This window comes from Chenopodium album, chromosome 3 (genome assembly GCF_948465745.1).
Source record: "Chenopodium album chromosome 3, dcCheAlbu1.1, whole genome shotgun sequence".
Classification (NCBI taxonomy): Eukaryota; Viridiplantae; Streptophyta; class Magnoliopsida; order Caryophyllales; family Amaranthaceae; genus Chenopodium; species Chenopodium album.
The window spans coordinates 73,884,535-73,900,752 of record NC_137836.1 but is presented as its reverse complement, the minus strand read 5'-3'; the positions used below and the strand labels follow the sequence as shown (position 1 = coordinate 73,900,752).

The 16,218-nt window shown below is 33.7% G+C and overlaps 2 protein-coding genes across 2 annotated transcripts; one reads left to right on the top strand and one right to left on the bottom strand.

Annotated features, from left to right (window-relative positions):
- The first annotated feature begins 4,476 nt into the window (after window positions 1-4,476).
- On the top strand, window positions 4,477-8,622 carry LOC145616722 (putative kinase-like protein TMKL1). The gene is made up of 2 exons (XM_081671470.1): window positions 4,477-6,043; window positions 7,724-8,622. The coding sequence occupies exons 1-2, from the start codon at window positions 4,657-4,659 to the stop codon at window positions 8,362-8,364; spliced, it is 2,028 nt and encodes a 675-aa protein (XP_081527596.1). The 5' UTR covers window positions 4,477-4,656; the 3' UTR covers window positions 8,365-8,622.
- Window positions 8,623-9,528: 906 nt separating this feature from the next.
- LOC145616712 (putative pectate lyase 8) lies at window positions 9,529-14,665 on the bottom strand. The gene is made up of 7 exons (XM_081671462.1): window positions 14,473-14,665; window positions 14,337-14,384; window positions 13,442-13,516; window positions 10,840-11,482; window positions 10,626-10,729; window positions 10,395-10,533; window positions 9,529-10,303 (listed from the first exon to the last, which is right to left on the bottom strand). The coding sequence occupies exons 1-7, from the start codon at window positions 14,580-14,582 to the stop codon at window positions 10,082-10,084; spliced, it is 1,341 nt and encodes a 446-aa protein (XP_081527588.1). The 5' UTR covers window positions 14,583-14,665; the 3' UTR covers window positions 9,529-10,081.
- Between the last annotated feature and the right edge of the window lie 1,553 nt (window positions 14,666-16,218).

Genomic DNA, 16,218 nt, shown 5'->3' with positions numbered 1-16,218 from the left:
TCTTATTCAATGAAACAAGGATAGACAAGAGAAACAAGCTTGCTAACAGAATCCAAGTTAAGTGAGGTTTCATCTTAAAACTAATTGGCATCGAGAGAAATAGCCTATTTGGGCGATAAAGTAAAAGCTCTTTACTTTATCTTTCGATTTAGGACACGTGATACACTTATACTTGCACTTAACAATCTTTCCCTCAAGTGTGAGTCCACATGCACCCCCCCCCCCCCCCCCGAAAATTGTTTTATGAATATCGACTAAAAAATATCTGTTAATTGTTGGAAGCTAGTCATATCTAATTCTAATCTTTATATACAATGTAATGCAACAGATCATAAGTTACTAGAAAAATTAGTTTTAACTATACATCACACAGGGATAATCTAGTGTATACTATTTTCTATTCATCAATAGTGAACCACGTAAAATCTATACGAAGTATTATTTTTTGTTGATTTTGTGAATAATTCTTGCATGTGTTATAACTTTTTTGTCTTTATAAGTCTCATAAACACATAATCTTAACAAAGTACTCCCTCTTACATTAGCTAGTGGGTAGCTTTTAACTTCTCTATAATTTTATAAAAATACATATTCTTAGTTTATCATACTGTTAATATGAAAGAGAAAGGACAATGAAAACACACGAGTAAAATAGTTAACGACAATGGTTGTACTAAGACTTAACTTTAGTGTTTTGACATGGTCCAGCTTTTGTGTTAGCACGCTAAATATAGTATTTTTTTTCACCTGTTAAAATCATTATTTGTTTTTGGCACTAAAGAACTTTTCATTATTAAAGCTTAATCACTAACAAATCTTACAAATAAAGAATTAAAGATGCTCTAACAATTTGTGTTTTTACTTTTTCAAAAATCTCTTAGCTTGTTCATGCCTTCTACAATCAGACTTTGTTTATTTTGTCGTTAGGAGATGGGACTTTTTACTTCAACTTGTCTACTAGCCCTATAACAAAGGTTACATAAAAATTGACCATGTATGACAAGGATTAAAGATAGCATATCCTTTGCTTTGCTTTTTGTAATTTGAAAATTTTAATTATTAGATAAATTATTTTTCAAAAGACTTTTTTAGTATGTTCTAATTCGAAAAGGAGTAGATCTAGGAGATAGAGGGATGGTTCTTGTGTGACGGGGGTTCGAACCTCATCCCCCTTTCTGTAATAGGAGGGGCTCCTTGTGCACCGACCTTATCTGAAATATATATATATATATATATATATATATATATATATATATATATAGTAATGAGACGAGATAACTCATAAGTTACTTAAACTTAACTTTGTTAATTAGTAATTAATTTGAATGAGTTAAGTACTCATTCTTTATAGAAGTAAAATAATGGGGTCTTAAATTCAAATAATTTCTATGGCATAATAAGATAAATAATAAGGTAAATGTGAACATGGAGGAGAAAAAGTGATCAAAATTATCTTTAACTTTTTTCCACCTTGGATGACATACAAGAGAATAACAAACAGATGAGGTTATAATTATTTTTTTTTTCATTCCTTTTTTGTAAAAATTGCAAATCAACCTAAAATATGCTACTATGGCTTTTAGTCTTTTATACATCATTTCTATATCCCATATATCCTTATCATGCAATTATCACGCCTTATTTAATTTAATCACGTAAGTTTTCTTTAGGCTCTTCATCTATAACCTTATAAAGAGGGTTAAATTAAAGTGAAACTGCTAAAAGTCGACAAAAATAGCATTCTATGAGCTTAACATATACTTACTTACTTGAGCAAAGTCAATTTACATAACATAACATAACATTTCAACCTAAAAAGGTCTACTAATTATGGTGCATGATTGGAGTGGCTTCTCTTTGTGAAAATAAGATACTCAACATAGCTAAAATGGAAGCATCATTATAGAAGCTATCCTTAAAAAAATCACTTTTTAGCAAATGTCACAAAATCTTTAAGTAAAAAAATGTGTGAAATTAGACCCACAAACATGAAAGTGGAGCTCATTCCATGTGAATTTTGCCTGGATAATATTTTCCTATCATAAAATCTATCCCTTTAAAAGATATTCTTTATTTAATTTTAAATACTTAGACCAAAAAAACATTGGGAGCCCACATTTAGGAATACAACATCATTGAATGCATTACAAGATTATGGTTAATCATATCTTGTCTCTAATTGATCTTATCCAAGGGCTTAAATGTAATATCATTGCCACGTGTAGGGTCAATAATCATTGGAAACACCATTAGCAAACATGGTATCTTGGTTAAAACTTACTTTATGAAGAAGAGAGACAATCGTACATTGGGCATGTTGCAAAGTTGCGGTGGAGCTAAACGGCAATATGTTAAAGTTTTGGAAAACTCTATGCTTCTAATGGTGGGCGTGCATTTCTAATAGTGAACTCTTTGTATAATACTACTACTGTAGTATTTTTATTATTTGTTGTTGATTGTAACATTTGAGAAAGAGAAGCCTTTATTTCCAAGTAACGAAAATGATTCGGGTAGGCTATACTACCTATAAGCTCTAATAAGGATAAATCAAGTTGGGAACAGGATTCATAGTATTTGTATCGATAATTAAGTAATAATCTAAAAAAAAAAAAAACCTAACTATAGTTCGCCTCAAGTGTTGAAGAAGAGTAAAGAGTAATTCAAATCTCTTTCGAAATTAGCGAGAAATTGAGATAGATCAGACTCGTGAGAAAAAGTAAAGAGTAAGGGTCTGCTCACATTTACTGAATTGAGCTGAACTGAACTGAGTTGATTAGAGCTGAACTGAACTGAACTGATTGGAGCTGAACTGAACTGAGTTGAAATGAATATTTTATGAGAGAGGAAAATTAAGAGCTGAACTGAACTGAACTGAACTGATTGGAGCTGAACTGAACTGAAATTAAGTAAATGTGAACAGGGCCTAAATGTGGCACGTAAATTTGAAAATCTCTCTTTCGACATCTAAACTATTTGTGTAATGATTAGAATATATCTTTTTTTTTTTTTTTCATTATATTAGTATTGATCCAATTTAAATATAAATTGAAGAAATTAAGTTTTCATCAAGCAAGCAATAAGGAGTCTAGTTATTTGCTTTTGTAACTCGAGTGCTATTAGGCTATAACATATATACATTATGTCCTAGAAGGCTATAAGTCATAAATAGGAGCATTATCACAATTTACAAGGACTATCTATCACAATGTAATACCAATGATAAGATTCCAAATATGCACCCCATGTACTTGTATTTGGGTTGGTTATTCGAGATTCTTGTGAATGCTTTCACTTGGCTTTTCATTAGGACATAAAATTAGTAAGAGCGTAAGACCAATAATCAACTAAGAAGTACACATTAATGGGTTTTCTAATGAATAGTTTGATTGTAGTTCTTTGTAATTTTCTAAGGCATAAAATAATTAATGTCTTTCTTGTCTTTCTAAAATAATAAGAAAATCATAGCCCTATCTTTCATTTTGCCATAAATTAAACTTCATTAGTATTAGTGTATTACCAATTGATTTTAGTTGAATGGAACATATTTCAATTAAAATAACAATTTTTTTATTTTAAGAAAATTCAACCAAATTGAAATACGATATGTTTTATTGAATTAATCATAAAATTACTTTTTTTAAATACAAATTTTTAAATAACATAGCTTAAATCCATCCTGCAATTTTCTATTCATATTAGTTTCATCTATTTTAAGAAAATAAGTCTAGATAAAATCAAATTAGGAAAGATTTGTTCTTATAAGGGATATTCAGGTTCAAATTAAAATTAAACTATGTAGTTTAATAAAGTGAAAATTATTAGGAAAATAGAACACACTCTTACCAAACTAATGGACTATCATTCCCATGCACTTCACTAGGCTTACATAAAATTGCATTGCATGTATATACAACACCCCCAATAGAAAATATGTACTCTGGGTAGTCTACTTAAAGTCTTTAATCTATGTAAATTAAATTGTCAAGCTCTCAACTTAAATCAAGTTGGACAAAGTTTTTTTAGAAGTTTATTTGAAAACTTTACAAAAAATAGAGCAAACTCAATATCGGACAAGTAATTTTATACAACAAAGAAATAAGGGGGAAAAAAAAGTAATTTTAAAAAAAAATTATTTCCTCTCACGTGAAAAGCTCACCTTTATTAACAACAGAAGTAAATTGAGATGAATATTTTCTTTTGGTGTTTAGAGAGCTACAAGGGCAGGGTTGAAAATCGATCCTAAGAAGTTCTGGAATTAGAAAGAAAACTCTGACCACTCGAGGTATCCTTCATTCTCAAATTCAAATTATTAAGTTGAATGCCTTAAATCAAGACAGATGAAACTCGGTTGAGTTGAAGGCCTTGCTGAAGCATGATTTCAAAAGGTTCATATTCTGACCATCAAATCAGCAAGCAATCACAAATACACATAAGACTGATACAAACAAAATGATAAATCTACAGAAAAAAGACACCAAAAAATTCAATCACAATGTCCCAACAGTCAAAACTCCCTTTTCTCAAAAAGCAAAAACCTCAAACAAACCCTCTCAATTCATTCTCCCACTCACTCACTCCTTCACTCCACTCCTACACTCCTTCCTCTTCACTACTCACTTTCTCTCTCCTCCATTCTCAAACCTTTAACTCTCTCCAATGCCAAATCTCACCAAACCCTTCTTCTTCTTCCTCCTCTGTTTCTTCTTCCTCCTCTGTTTTTCTCCATCCTCCATTAATGGTGGCTCAATTTCATCTTCTGATGTTGATCTTCTTCTTTACAAAATCAAACCCACTTTACAAGGAAACTCAGAAAGTCTCCTCCTTTCTTCATGGAACTCAACCATTCCTCTCTGTCAATGGAGAGGCCTCAAATGGGTGTTCTCCAATGGCACTTCTTTAGCTTGTGATTCTCTCTCTTCTCCTCAATGGTCTAGTCTTACTCTCTTCAAAGACACTTCTATTCACATTCAATCTCTTCAGCTTCCTTCAGCTAATCTTTCTGGTTCAATTCCTCGAGAACTTGGGGAGCTCTCTGCTCTTAAAACCCTATATTTGAGTGTCAATTCTTTGTCTCTTGGGGTACCCTTAGAACTTGGGTACAGTTCTTCTCTTACAGATATTGATTTGGGGCAGAATTTGCTTACTGGGTCTCTTTCTCCTTCAATTTGGAACCTATGTGACCGCCTCGAATCGATTCGGCTTCATGGTAACTCTCTTTCTGGCTCTATCCCTGCTCCTGCTTTGCCTAATTCTAGTTGTGATAGTTTGAAAGTTATTGATTTAGGGGATAATAAGTTTACTGGGTTGTTTCCTGATTTTATAACTAGGTTTAGAAACATTCAAGTTCTTGATCTTAGTTATAATTTGCTTACTGGGGTGATTCCTGAGGGTTTAGGGCAGTTGAAATTTGATCAATTGAATTTGTCTTATAATAATTTTAGTGGGGTTTTGCCAAAATTTGGGGAGAGTAAGGTTGGGGCTGAGGCATTTGAAGGAAACAATCCTGGATTATGTGGGTACCCTTTGGGGGGTTGTAGTGGTAGGACTAATTTGACTCCTGGTGCAATTGCTGGTCTAGTGATCGGGTTGATGACGGGTTCTGTGGTTGCTGTGTCGATTTTAATCGGGTATTTGCAAAACCGGAGGAGGAAGAATAGGAGGGAGAATGAGGATGATGAATTGGAGGAATGTGAAGAGGATGATACTGCTGGTGAAACTGGTGAGGCTAAGCTTGTTGTGTTTCAAGGCGGCGAGAATTTGACACTTGAGGATGTGTTGAATGCTACCGGGCAAGTTATTGAAAAAACGAGCTATGGAACGTCTTATAAGGCTAAGCTTGCTGATGGAGGGACTATCGCGTTGAGGTTGTTGAGAGAAGGTTGTTGCAAGGATAGAAGTTCATGTTTGTCTGTGGTAAGGCAGTTAGGTCGTGTTCGACATGAGAATTTGGATCCATTAAGAGCTTTCTATCAAGGAAAAAGAGGAGAGAAGTTGCTCATCTATGACTATGTTCCTACCAGAACTCTCTTTGAGCTTTTACATGGTAAGAGTCACTATCATGTTTTATTTGCTGTCTATTTTGTCTTTTCATTGGTATAAACAGAAGTATATGAAACAAGAATCCAAATGATACCATATATTGTCAAATCAACATTCAATGTGATTTAAATTGGATTTACAAGTACAAAGTTGAACATTCATGACTAATATGTATAACGACAAGTAATAACTTCTTTCATCCTGCATTAGAACTGAATAGACTGCTGAGAAGTTGTTAATATATAAATGGGACAAACTGTCGAGAAGTATTGTACTGCTCTTGGTTAGCTGGAAATGAACCCATATGTGATTTAATATTGTAGAGATTTCTTCTGTCTAGTTGAAAAAGTTCTTTGTCTGAAGAGTTGCTTTGATGATTGTTAATTTGGAAAAGCAAACACATAAAGGAAGTTATTTAATACAGTATTGGTTTTCTCTAGTGTTCAAATTCCTATTAGGTCGACAACAAAGAATCACCAATAGTCGGAATTTCTTGCATTATTACATCCCGAACCAGCCTGGTTCACAGTGAGCTAGTTTCTCACCCCCATTTATTAGTTTATGTTCTAGTTAGTTTTTCTGGAACGGACTTTTTGCATGTTTCTCAAAATTAGGCTCTTAGCAAATATGGACTAATAAAAAACAAGGGATCTTAACAATGCTGTATGCTCTCTTCTTTGGATCTGTCTAGGACTCTAGGATGATTGCATCTTTATATTTGGTGCTACGTGGAAAACATGGTTTGTTGCTTAGTTGTTCTATATGTTTAAGTTTTTGTACTCGGAGAGTCTTACGCCCTGACCTTCCAATTTAATTAGATGCTATGTCATATGTTACCCAAGCTCTTCATTTTACCTCAAATGCTTGATACTCCAATCTTTAATATGGTCATGGATACTTGAAACTAGAGCATGCAAAATTTTCAAAATGACGGATTTTATTTGGACACGTACCCATTTGTTACACAAGAGGCCAAAGGTCTAACTGAGTCCAAACTCCAAAGTCTAACTTCTGTCATATGTCTTGACTAATATTTTCCGAGTTGTGGGCTTTAACCTATGGTGAATGAAAGATATTACCACATCTACATTGCTTAAGAAGAGCATTATTGAGAATGTGGATTAACTTAGGCTGAAAATCTTTTTAAGGAGAGTTGCCTAATTGAGGAAACTGTAATCTTTAAAAATTACGTTGATGAAGATTATGTCCAGTCAAAAACATTCACACACCAAAGTCAAGTAAAAAAAATTCACACGCCAAATTTTGGTAGGCTAAGCGGAGAAACTAAATTTACCAGTGCATAATCATGTTGATATGCTCAACGGTCTATGGGCCTAATAGTTCTTGGTCAGGCGTTCTGCCTGCATTTTAACCCCACTCGTAAGCAAAGTAGGAAACATAGTCAATTTAAGGCTTAAGGCTTCATTTGAATTGATGCAGCTGCAGCATGCTTTTATGTACTTGAATATGTATCGGTATCACAGTTCTCAATAATTAGTGTTAATTGTGGTCATTACAGTATGTGGGGTATTTTATAACATCAAAACAGTCTTCTTCTTTTTTTTTTTTTTTTTTTTTTTAAAAAAAATTTGTCTGTGTAGATCCATTTCTCACTGAGTTCATACACTGTTGTATTTTATGAATTGTTTCTGTTCTCACTAAATTCTGTTTTTTTGTAAACCAGAACCTAAGCCAGGGAAGCCAGTGCTAAATTGGGCTCGACGCCACAAAATTGCACTTGGTATAGCCAGAGGACTATCATATCTTCATACTGGCCTAGAGACTACAATGACTCATGGGAACGTTAAATCAAAGAATGTACTTATTGATGACTTCTTCGTAGCTAGACTTACTGAAATTGGGGTAGACAAGCTGGTGATCCCAGATGTAGCTGATGAAATGTTGTCTCAACTGAAGACAGATGGATACAAGGCTCCTGAGCTTCAAAAAATGAATAAATGCAATCCAAGAACTGATGTATATGCATTTGGTATATTGTTGCTTGAGATTTTGATAGGAAAAAAGCCTGACAAAAACTCTCGAAGTGGTGATTATATGGATCTACCATCGATGGTGAAAACAGCTGTTTTGGAGGAGACAACAATGGAGGTTTTCGACGTTGAGGTTTTGAAGGGAATAAGAAGTCCCATGGAAGACGGATTGGTTCATGCATTGAAGCTTGCGATGGGGTGCTGTGCTCCAGTGGCTACTGCTAGACCCACAATGGAGGAAGTACTGAAGCAGTTGGAAGAAAACAGACCGAGAAACAGGTCTGCTTTGTACAGCCCTACTGAAACTAGAAGTGGGACAGGTACTCCCTTTTGATCTTCTTTCACCATGTTTTTGTTAGATTGAGAGGTAAAACCTGTCTGTATTACTGTAGGAAAAAGTCTCCTTAAATTGATACGATTTTCTGTGCATGTAATTTGTGGCAGAGGTAGTGAAGTCATGCACAGTGATTCATTATCTATTGTAGGTTTCCCATCTAATTCCTATATTATGATGTAGTAGTGTTAAAATGATGAGATTTATTATAAAAATTGTGATTGTAGCAAAGTAACTATTTACATTTATTAACTACGAATATAGGGTGATTTTCTCCAGTTTTGATTCGCTAGCTCATATACACTTCTTTTTCTTTCTGATTTCATTTGGTATAGTTTGTTCTGTCTAAGAAACCTCGATAACAGATTCTTCCAGCATCTCATGTTAGATAATCTGTGGGGCTGGCGAAGATGTCAATATCGTTGGTTAGATGTCTTTCGTATTGCAGTTTCTTCCCAGATGCAAAAGTACATGACTGATGGCAACTGATAAACAGATAATTATTTCTGCTTTCAGTCATGACAAACTCACATTCATCTGTTAGTATGTATTTCTGATGCTAAACAGGCAAATTGTTCATTAATGTCACTGCATACCCAATTTTATTAGGCACATAATCCGTACTTCGTAGTAAATTAGTTCATGTCACTTAGATACTCCATGGGGTTTAGCTGCTGTTTACCCTTATGAAAAAGGCTCCTTATGAGATCGAAGTGTAAATAGCCGTTGTTAGACAACTACTCGGCTATTTTGATTAATTGACCGTATTAGCGGGTTGTATTGTTTTAATTTCATGACCACTGAAGGGTGCCAATAAAAAGTTCGCATAAAAGTCATTTACCAAACATCGCCAACACACAATCATTTGAGACGTTAGTCTCACTTATCTTGAATTTGAGTATTCAAATCAATTTATGAGTTGAAATGGGAACTGCAATTTAAGTCTTAAATTGAACTTGGTGGGTCTTAGATAATCAATTTTCAGCGGCTCCTCAGAGTCTTGTCATGTGTCTTTTGCCAAAAATGGACCTACTTCCCATATGCTAATTTAATTGGTGGGCATGTATTAGTAAGTTAATTAAGTCCTAATTTAATATTATGCAAAATAAGTATAAACATAAGAGCAGAAGTAAAAGCACAGAATAATGTAAATAACTAAAACTCTTGTTGCTGAATATTACTTGTACTAATATTCCACGATGATGGTTACAATCTCCAATTCCTTGTTTTGTTTGCTGTTGTAAAATCTGTGTTTCTATCCTGTCTATTTCGATTTTCTTAAATAAATCTAAAAGCCAGAAAATTGAACAAAGCAACTTGAATGACTGAGAGTGTCACTCAGAACTTGAAAAAGAAAAATTAAGAACCAATGTTTCTTAGTTTGGAGCAAATGAACAATGGGAGGGTTCAGAAGAGGTGATAGAATACAACTTAGGAAATGAACAACGCTTCCAGAATCGCCCCATTTACGGTTTTCAAAAATAAAACCTTTACAAATGGGTGCAAGACGGAGGTTGAGCGATCACAAGGATAGAGTTTTAACAATCTGTGTGGTGGTGTACATGGTGAAGACAATAAGAAGTGAAATATATACTATAGCCAATTTAATTGATGTAAAAAAGGCTTAGGAAGAAATGGAAATGGGCTTTTTTTTGAGTTTTTCTTTAAGCAATTGGGTGTTTTGTTTAATTTGTATAGAAATTCTGGGTAAATTGGGCTAACAAGCTCTACCACGGCGACATGTGAGAACACCAGCACCTGAAGTCAGGGTGGCTACAAGGCTCGATGGCTTGGCTGCCAAGCTGGATGCTCTAGCATAGCTAGCACCAGCTCCTGCTCCTGAGGCAGTGAAAAAGGCGCCATTTAGAAGTAGATCACCTTCTGATCTCCAGTTCCAGTGCTTCCAATTTCCTTGATTTGTGTCTACCCTTTTAGTTACCTAAGAACAGAAGAATTATCATCAAAATCAGAGAACAAAAAATAGAATTATCCTAAATATATACTTGTATGATGATTCTTAGTTATATTACCTCTTTGGCAAAAGGGTTAGATGGGGCAAGGTATCTATTCCCTTGGCTGTTAATGGTGGGATCTGCACTTCCTCCGATAGCATACATTTCCCAGTGAGTGTAGTCGTTGTTCACCACATGGAAGTAACCATGTCTACACCTGTAAATTGAAATCAGTTGCAGTTAGTAATGAAACTAAATCCAACAAGGAGAGAGACAGGGAGGACGCGACTAAAACACAATTTTGTGTACCTTGGCATCCTCTGCATAAGACCTTCACCAAAGTGATTGTAGGCAATGGTGACCTGCATAATCTTATCTCCTGTGTATGAGTCACTGTGACCCAGCAACATCACCTGTTTTGATCGAAAGGGTTAGAAGAAGATCGATAATTATTATTCCTTGGGTATAGAGAGTAGTATTTTAATCTGATGCATAATGTCAGATAATGAGGTTCATGTTTTACCTCATTGTGGTGAGTGAAGTAATTGTTAGAAATAGTAATGGCAGTGGAAGCAATGACAGCATCAATGAGCCCGTCCGCACAATTCGCGAGAGAGTTGTGATCAATCCATATATGACTTGATCCAAAGATGGAAATCCCATCACCATCAGCCATACCTCTAAAGCCATAATGAGAAGGAGAACTTCTCACCATTGCATTACCAGTTGGCTTACAGTCATGGATATGAATACCATGGATAATAATATTGGTAATGTACTGAATGGTAATGCAAGCGCCATTAGCAATATGAACATTCACCCCTCTTCCATCAATTGTCTTAAAGCTGTTCATAATAAGCTCCTCCTTTAAGGTGATCACCATATCCCTCTTAAAAACAATCCAAAGTGGCTCCTCTTGGATGACTGCATGACGGAGAGTCCCTGGCTTTGGGTTCACTGCATCATTGTCACTTGGGTCAGTAACCACGTAGAATCGCCCATCACGACCACCAACAGCATTGCGTCCAAATCCAATAGCACAATCAGCAAGCCTCTTTCTGTTATTGTGCCAGTTACGATCACACCTCCAACAGTCATCAATAGGGTTCCCTGTTCCACACGAAAAATATCCTAGATTTCTCCTTGCTGTGCTGTTGCTAATGCTCCTGAAATTAAATAATTGCATTAAACAAAACCATCCAATTATAAACTCAATTAGCATAATTCAAATTAGGAAATCATCACTTTACAAAACCAGAGTATGTCATGTGACAACATGTGCTGGGTGTGATGGTCATACAGAAAGGATGAAATACGGATCATACGGAAAAAAAGCAGGGATCAGAAGAATTTATTGCTACATCCTCCTTATAGTGTTATAGAGTAAATTTAGTAAAAAAAAAGTATGTGACATAAATGCAAGAAAAAAAGGACCTATTATTACTCTTAGTAGCTAAAATGAAAGATGTGGTGTGTCGGTGAGACTAACTAATTCTACGATAGGTACTCGTACCAGCCAACAGAAGGCTTAAATGAGGTCATGGGTGGTCACATTCAATCTGCCAAATAATATTGCCTCTTTTGATCAAATTGGTGGTTAGCCCAAAAACAAAAAAAAATACATATCTAAGCTTTATATATGAGAGATGTGGCCTTCTTGCTTCCTCTACAATCACATTGTTTCTTTATTTTATTAAATGATAAGAAGACTCGAATTCAAACCCGAAACCGAATGGATATGCAGCATTTGCTTAAAGCCAACATGCCAAAGTAAGGTCCTCTTAATGATATGGGTTAGTATGTAAATATGACCTCTACAATTGTATTATTGTAATGCCAAAATTTGGGGCCTTTAAAATTAAGTTCTTTGAGGATAGTTTTGTAAGGGTCAAAATTTGGGATTTAATGAGTTTACCTGTAACCTACCATGCAATCAGATGGCATAACTATATATAACTAAACTAGAAGACCAAACTCAAGGCATGACTTGAATGTGCTTTTTCTATGTTTTTACCATATTTATTGCTACTTTTCCCCTCATTTTCAGTAGCAGGGAAATCTGCTAAGGTCAAAACATCTTAATAGTTGGATTTATGCAACTCTACCAATAAGATTATTGTTACAAAATCTATTCCACCCGATGTGAAAGCTACAAAATCTATTACTCGTACCAAAAAAATATTCATAACATGTAAATAATATGAGTCGAAAAGAGTATGTAACTACTATGAAATTAATTTATAACATATTATTTCTGATTATTGTTGTAAATCCATCTGATTTGGTCATGGGTTTGCCAATGCCAACATAAATTCGCCTGACAAAACACACAATCTCTAAAGATCTTTCAAGTCATGTGATGAGTTAATGACTGATGAAGATTGGAGAATATTTCCAACTGAGATAAGAGAAGGATTCCTATGTGCAGTCAAAGAAAGTTCTATATAAAAAATAAAAAAAATTATCATATTTAAATAAATACGGAGTATATTAAAAAATTAATGGAGACCCACAATTAATTGGTGATTAACAACAGTCAAATCCCTATAATATTATATTGAAATAAAGAATTTATATCATGGGTATCATATAAAATGGAGAAAAAAGACATCAGAAATTAAATGCAGTATGTGCGGATCTTGTGGCAGAGGCATGTGAGTTTACCAATCAAACATAACAAACGGTTTTCCTAATAACATGGGTTGGGCTAAATTATTAAGCAGCTTAATTTAATGTAATCCCAAATAAGAGCTTAAGAAAAACCACTGACACTTAGAATAATTCACTAAGATTTGGACCATCTTATGTTTATATAATGTAAGTTATTTTTAAGTCATCGTTTAAGATAGTCACGTTGATATTGTCATTTAAACCGTAATATAATAGCTAAATCTCGATGGAGGATTACTACTCCAGGAAATATCCTATATGGACGATGCCGTCAATTGTGGCATAATAGAGGAAGAAAGTGACATAATAGTAGTATAGCATTTTCACAACTTTGACATCCATGTTAGAAAGTGGAGATTGAATTTAAGAGGGTTTGTAGTGGGTGAGATTTCTGGTGGTGAGCATTAAAGGAATGTGTATTTTTTTTCAAAGATTTTAGAAAATGAAATTTTTACCTTTGGACCATAGAAACAATCTCTTCTGGTTGTTCAACTGCTGCTTGCTCATTTTTCACTTCAGCATTCTTGGCCCTGAAATCAGAATTTCGTTGACCAACAATAATGAGATTCAATTTATTTCAACCCCAAAAAAAAAAAAAATGTACTATTGTTGGGATTTAATCAAATTTCAACTGTTTTTCTTAGGTCAAACGAACAATTCATCCATAAAAATTGCAAATTCCAATTTTTTATAGTCACAAACTCACAACGTACAAAAATTTACTTGATTTAAACTTCATAGGATACAATAATAAAGTTGGGAGAATATTTTGTATTCAGTGTTAGTACCAAATGACCCGACTTTGAACAAATATATATTTACCGATAGTACTCCGTAGTAAGTACTTACACTATTTTGAAGGACTAATGACATGCTAAATTATTGGGATAAATCATACTACCATATAGTTAGGGTACATTTATAAATATCCCAAAGATTAACATAAAAAGATTTGTTCATTACAATTGATAAACCATGTTAATAAAAATCTTATTAAAATAATATACACCAGTTATAACAGAACTACCGGAACAATAGTACAGTGGACTAGGGTAACAACTAACAATCAGCAAATCACTGACGTCGTCATTTTAACGACTTATTTCATATTAAATGACAAAATTGCCCTCCATTTCATACCAGATAAGGCTATTTCAAGGGTATATTATTGAAAACCATTTTTCCATTCTCAAAAACAGAGAAAAACAGAGCAATTTACCACAATAATCAAAATCAAAACTAAAATGAAAAATTATATTTATTTATCTGATTTAATTAATAATGAATAAAATTACTGTTTTATTCATTTAATATAATTTTTAAAAACATTAGAAGAAATGACGAACAAACCTATCCGCCATTGATGAATTCTTCAAGCTTTTCAAATGCTCTTCAACCCTAAAAACCAGAAATTCAACCTTAAAACTCAATCGGAAAACACATTTCAACAATTTCAACGCAATGTAGCTAAAATGATTAACATTACCTTAAATTAACGACGTCGTCATTAGTCAATCTGCCATTAACAACGCTTAAGAAAAGCGCCGAAAACAACAATGTGAAGAGAGTAAAGTTGATCAAAGAAATTTCCGCCATTATTTCTCTCTCCTAAAAAATTGAAAATCTCTCTCCTGAAATTTAGGGTTAAGAGAGAGAGAGAGTAGAAGATTATTGTGAGAACTGAGAAGAGGAGAGTGAAAGGAAAATGGCCAAGGTAGGCGGGTTTTTATAACGGAAAGGTGGAGCCTAACATGCTCTTTTTCATTATTATTTTTTTATTTTATTTTTATTTTTTGAGGAGAATTTTATTTAATAATTTAATTAATTGGGCTTGTTTGGCATTGTTTTTTGTTTTCAGTTTTCAGTTTTTTTGAAAACAAAAAACCAAAAACAGGAAACAAAAAAAAGGTGTTTTCACTTTTCTGTTGTCAGTTTTCAAAATTAGCATGATTTTAATAAATTTGACTAATTTTGGATTCATTATATTACATATATTATACACTTTTAAAATACAAAAAACCAAAAAACTGAAAACCACAGCCAAACGAACCCTTAGTTTTTTTTTTTTTTTTTTTTTTTTTTTTTTTTTGTCTAGAATAATAATTAAATTGATAAATGAAAGAGAAGAAAGGAATTTGGAAGGTTTGGTTAAATTAATTGGATTTTAAAGGGAGAAGAAGTACTAACTAAATAACAACCTAATCTTTTTACCATTTGGTATCTAACTGCCACTAACTGAACTTTACGACTCCCTCGGAGTAGATTGTGTGACTAATTGGTGATAGATATGCTTTATTTTTGTATTTTTATAGAATGTACTCGTACTTTTTTTTTTTTTTTTGGGGGGGGTGGTTGTTAAGGAGAAAGGGCGGGCCTTACCGGGTTGGAACCTCTCATAGGTCCTCTCGGCCCGATTTAGGTAATACGGGAGTAAGGGGAAGGATAAGAGAATCCCCACTCCAAAGTGTCTCTAAGCTCTAATGGGAGTTGATCCTACAAGTTCAAGGTTATGAGATGCAAACCTTACCACTAGACCAAGATTGTTTTTACAATTCAAAGGTAAAAATTATTTAGATCATGAAAAAGTTCAAATCAAGTCAGACCAGAAAAAATAAATTCTAATCGGTAAAAATAAGGTGAATTACAACCTGGATCAGATTTTCTATTCCGTTTATTTCTTAAATTAAAATTTATCAATCCGTAGTGTATTTTGTCAAATACATAATGATTTGTGTCAAATTGTCAATATATAATAGAAAAAGCTAATGAACGCCTCGGGGGCGTTGGATAAGCTAGCTAAAAGTAGAAGGATTAAGGGCCTGTTCATATTTACTTCAGTTCAGTTCAGTTCAGTTCAGCTCCAATCATTTCAGTTCAGTTCAGTTCAGCTCCAATCAGTTCAATTCAGTTCAGTTCAGCTCTTAATTTCCCTCTCTCATAAAATATTCATTTCAGCTTAGTTCAGTTCAATTCAGCTCCAATCAGTTCAGTTCAGTTCAGCTCAGTTCAGTAAATATGAACAGACCCTAAATTAAAAATTAACATTAATTATACCGATCGAAGCGTGATTTTGTCATGCTTTCCCAAATTAATACTCTCTCTGTTTCATAATGTTAGTCCCATATAGAATCAATCACATAAAATAAGAAAACAAATATATTTGGAATCTAACATTAAAGTACAACATAATTCATAATTAGTTTACCTTATTTAACTTTTTTGATATTTTATT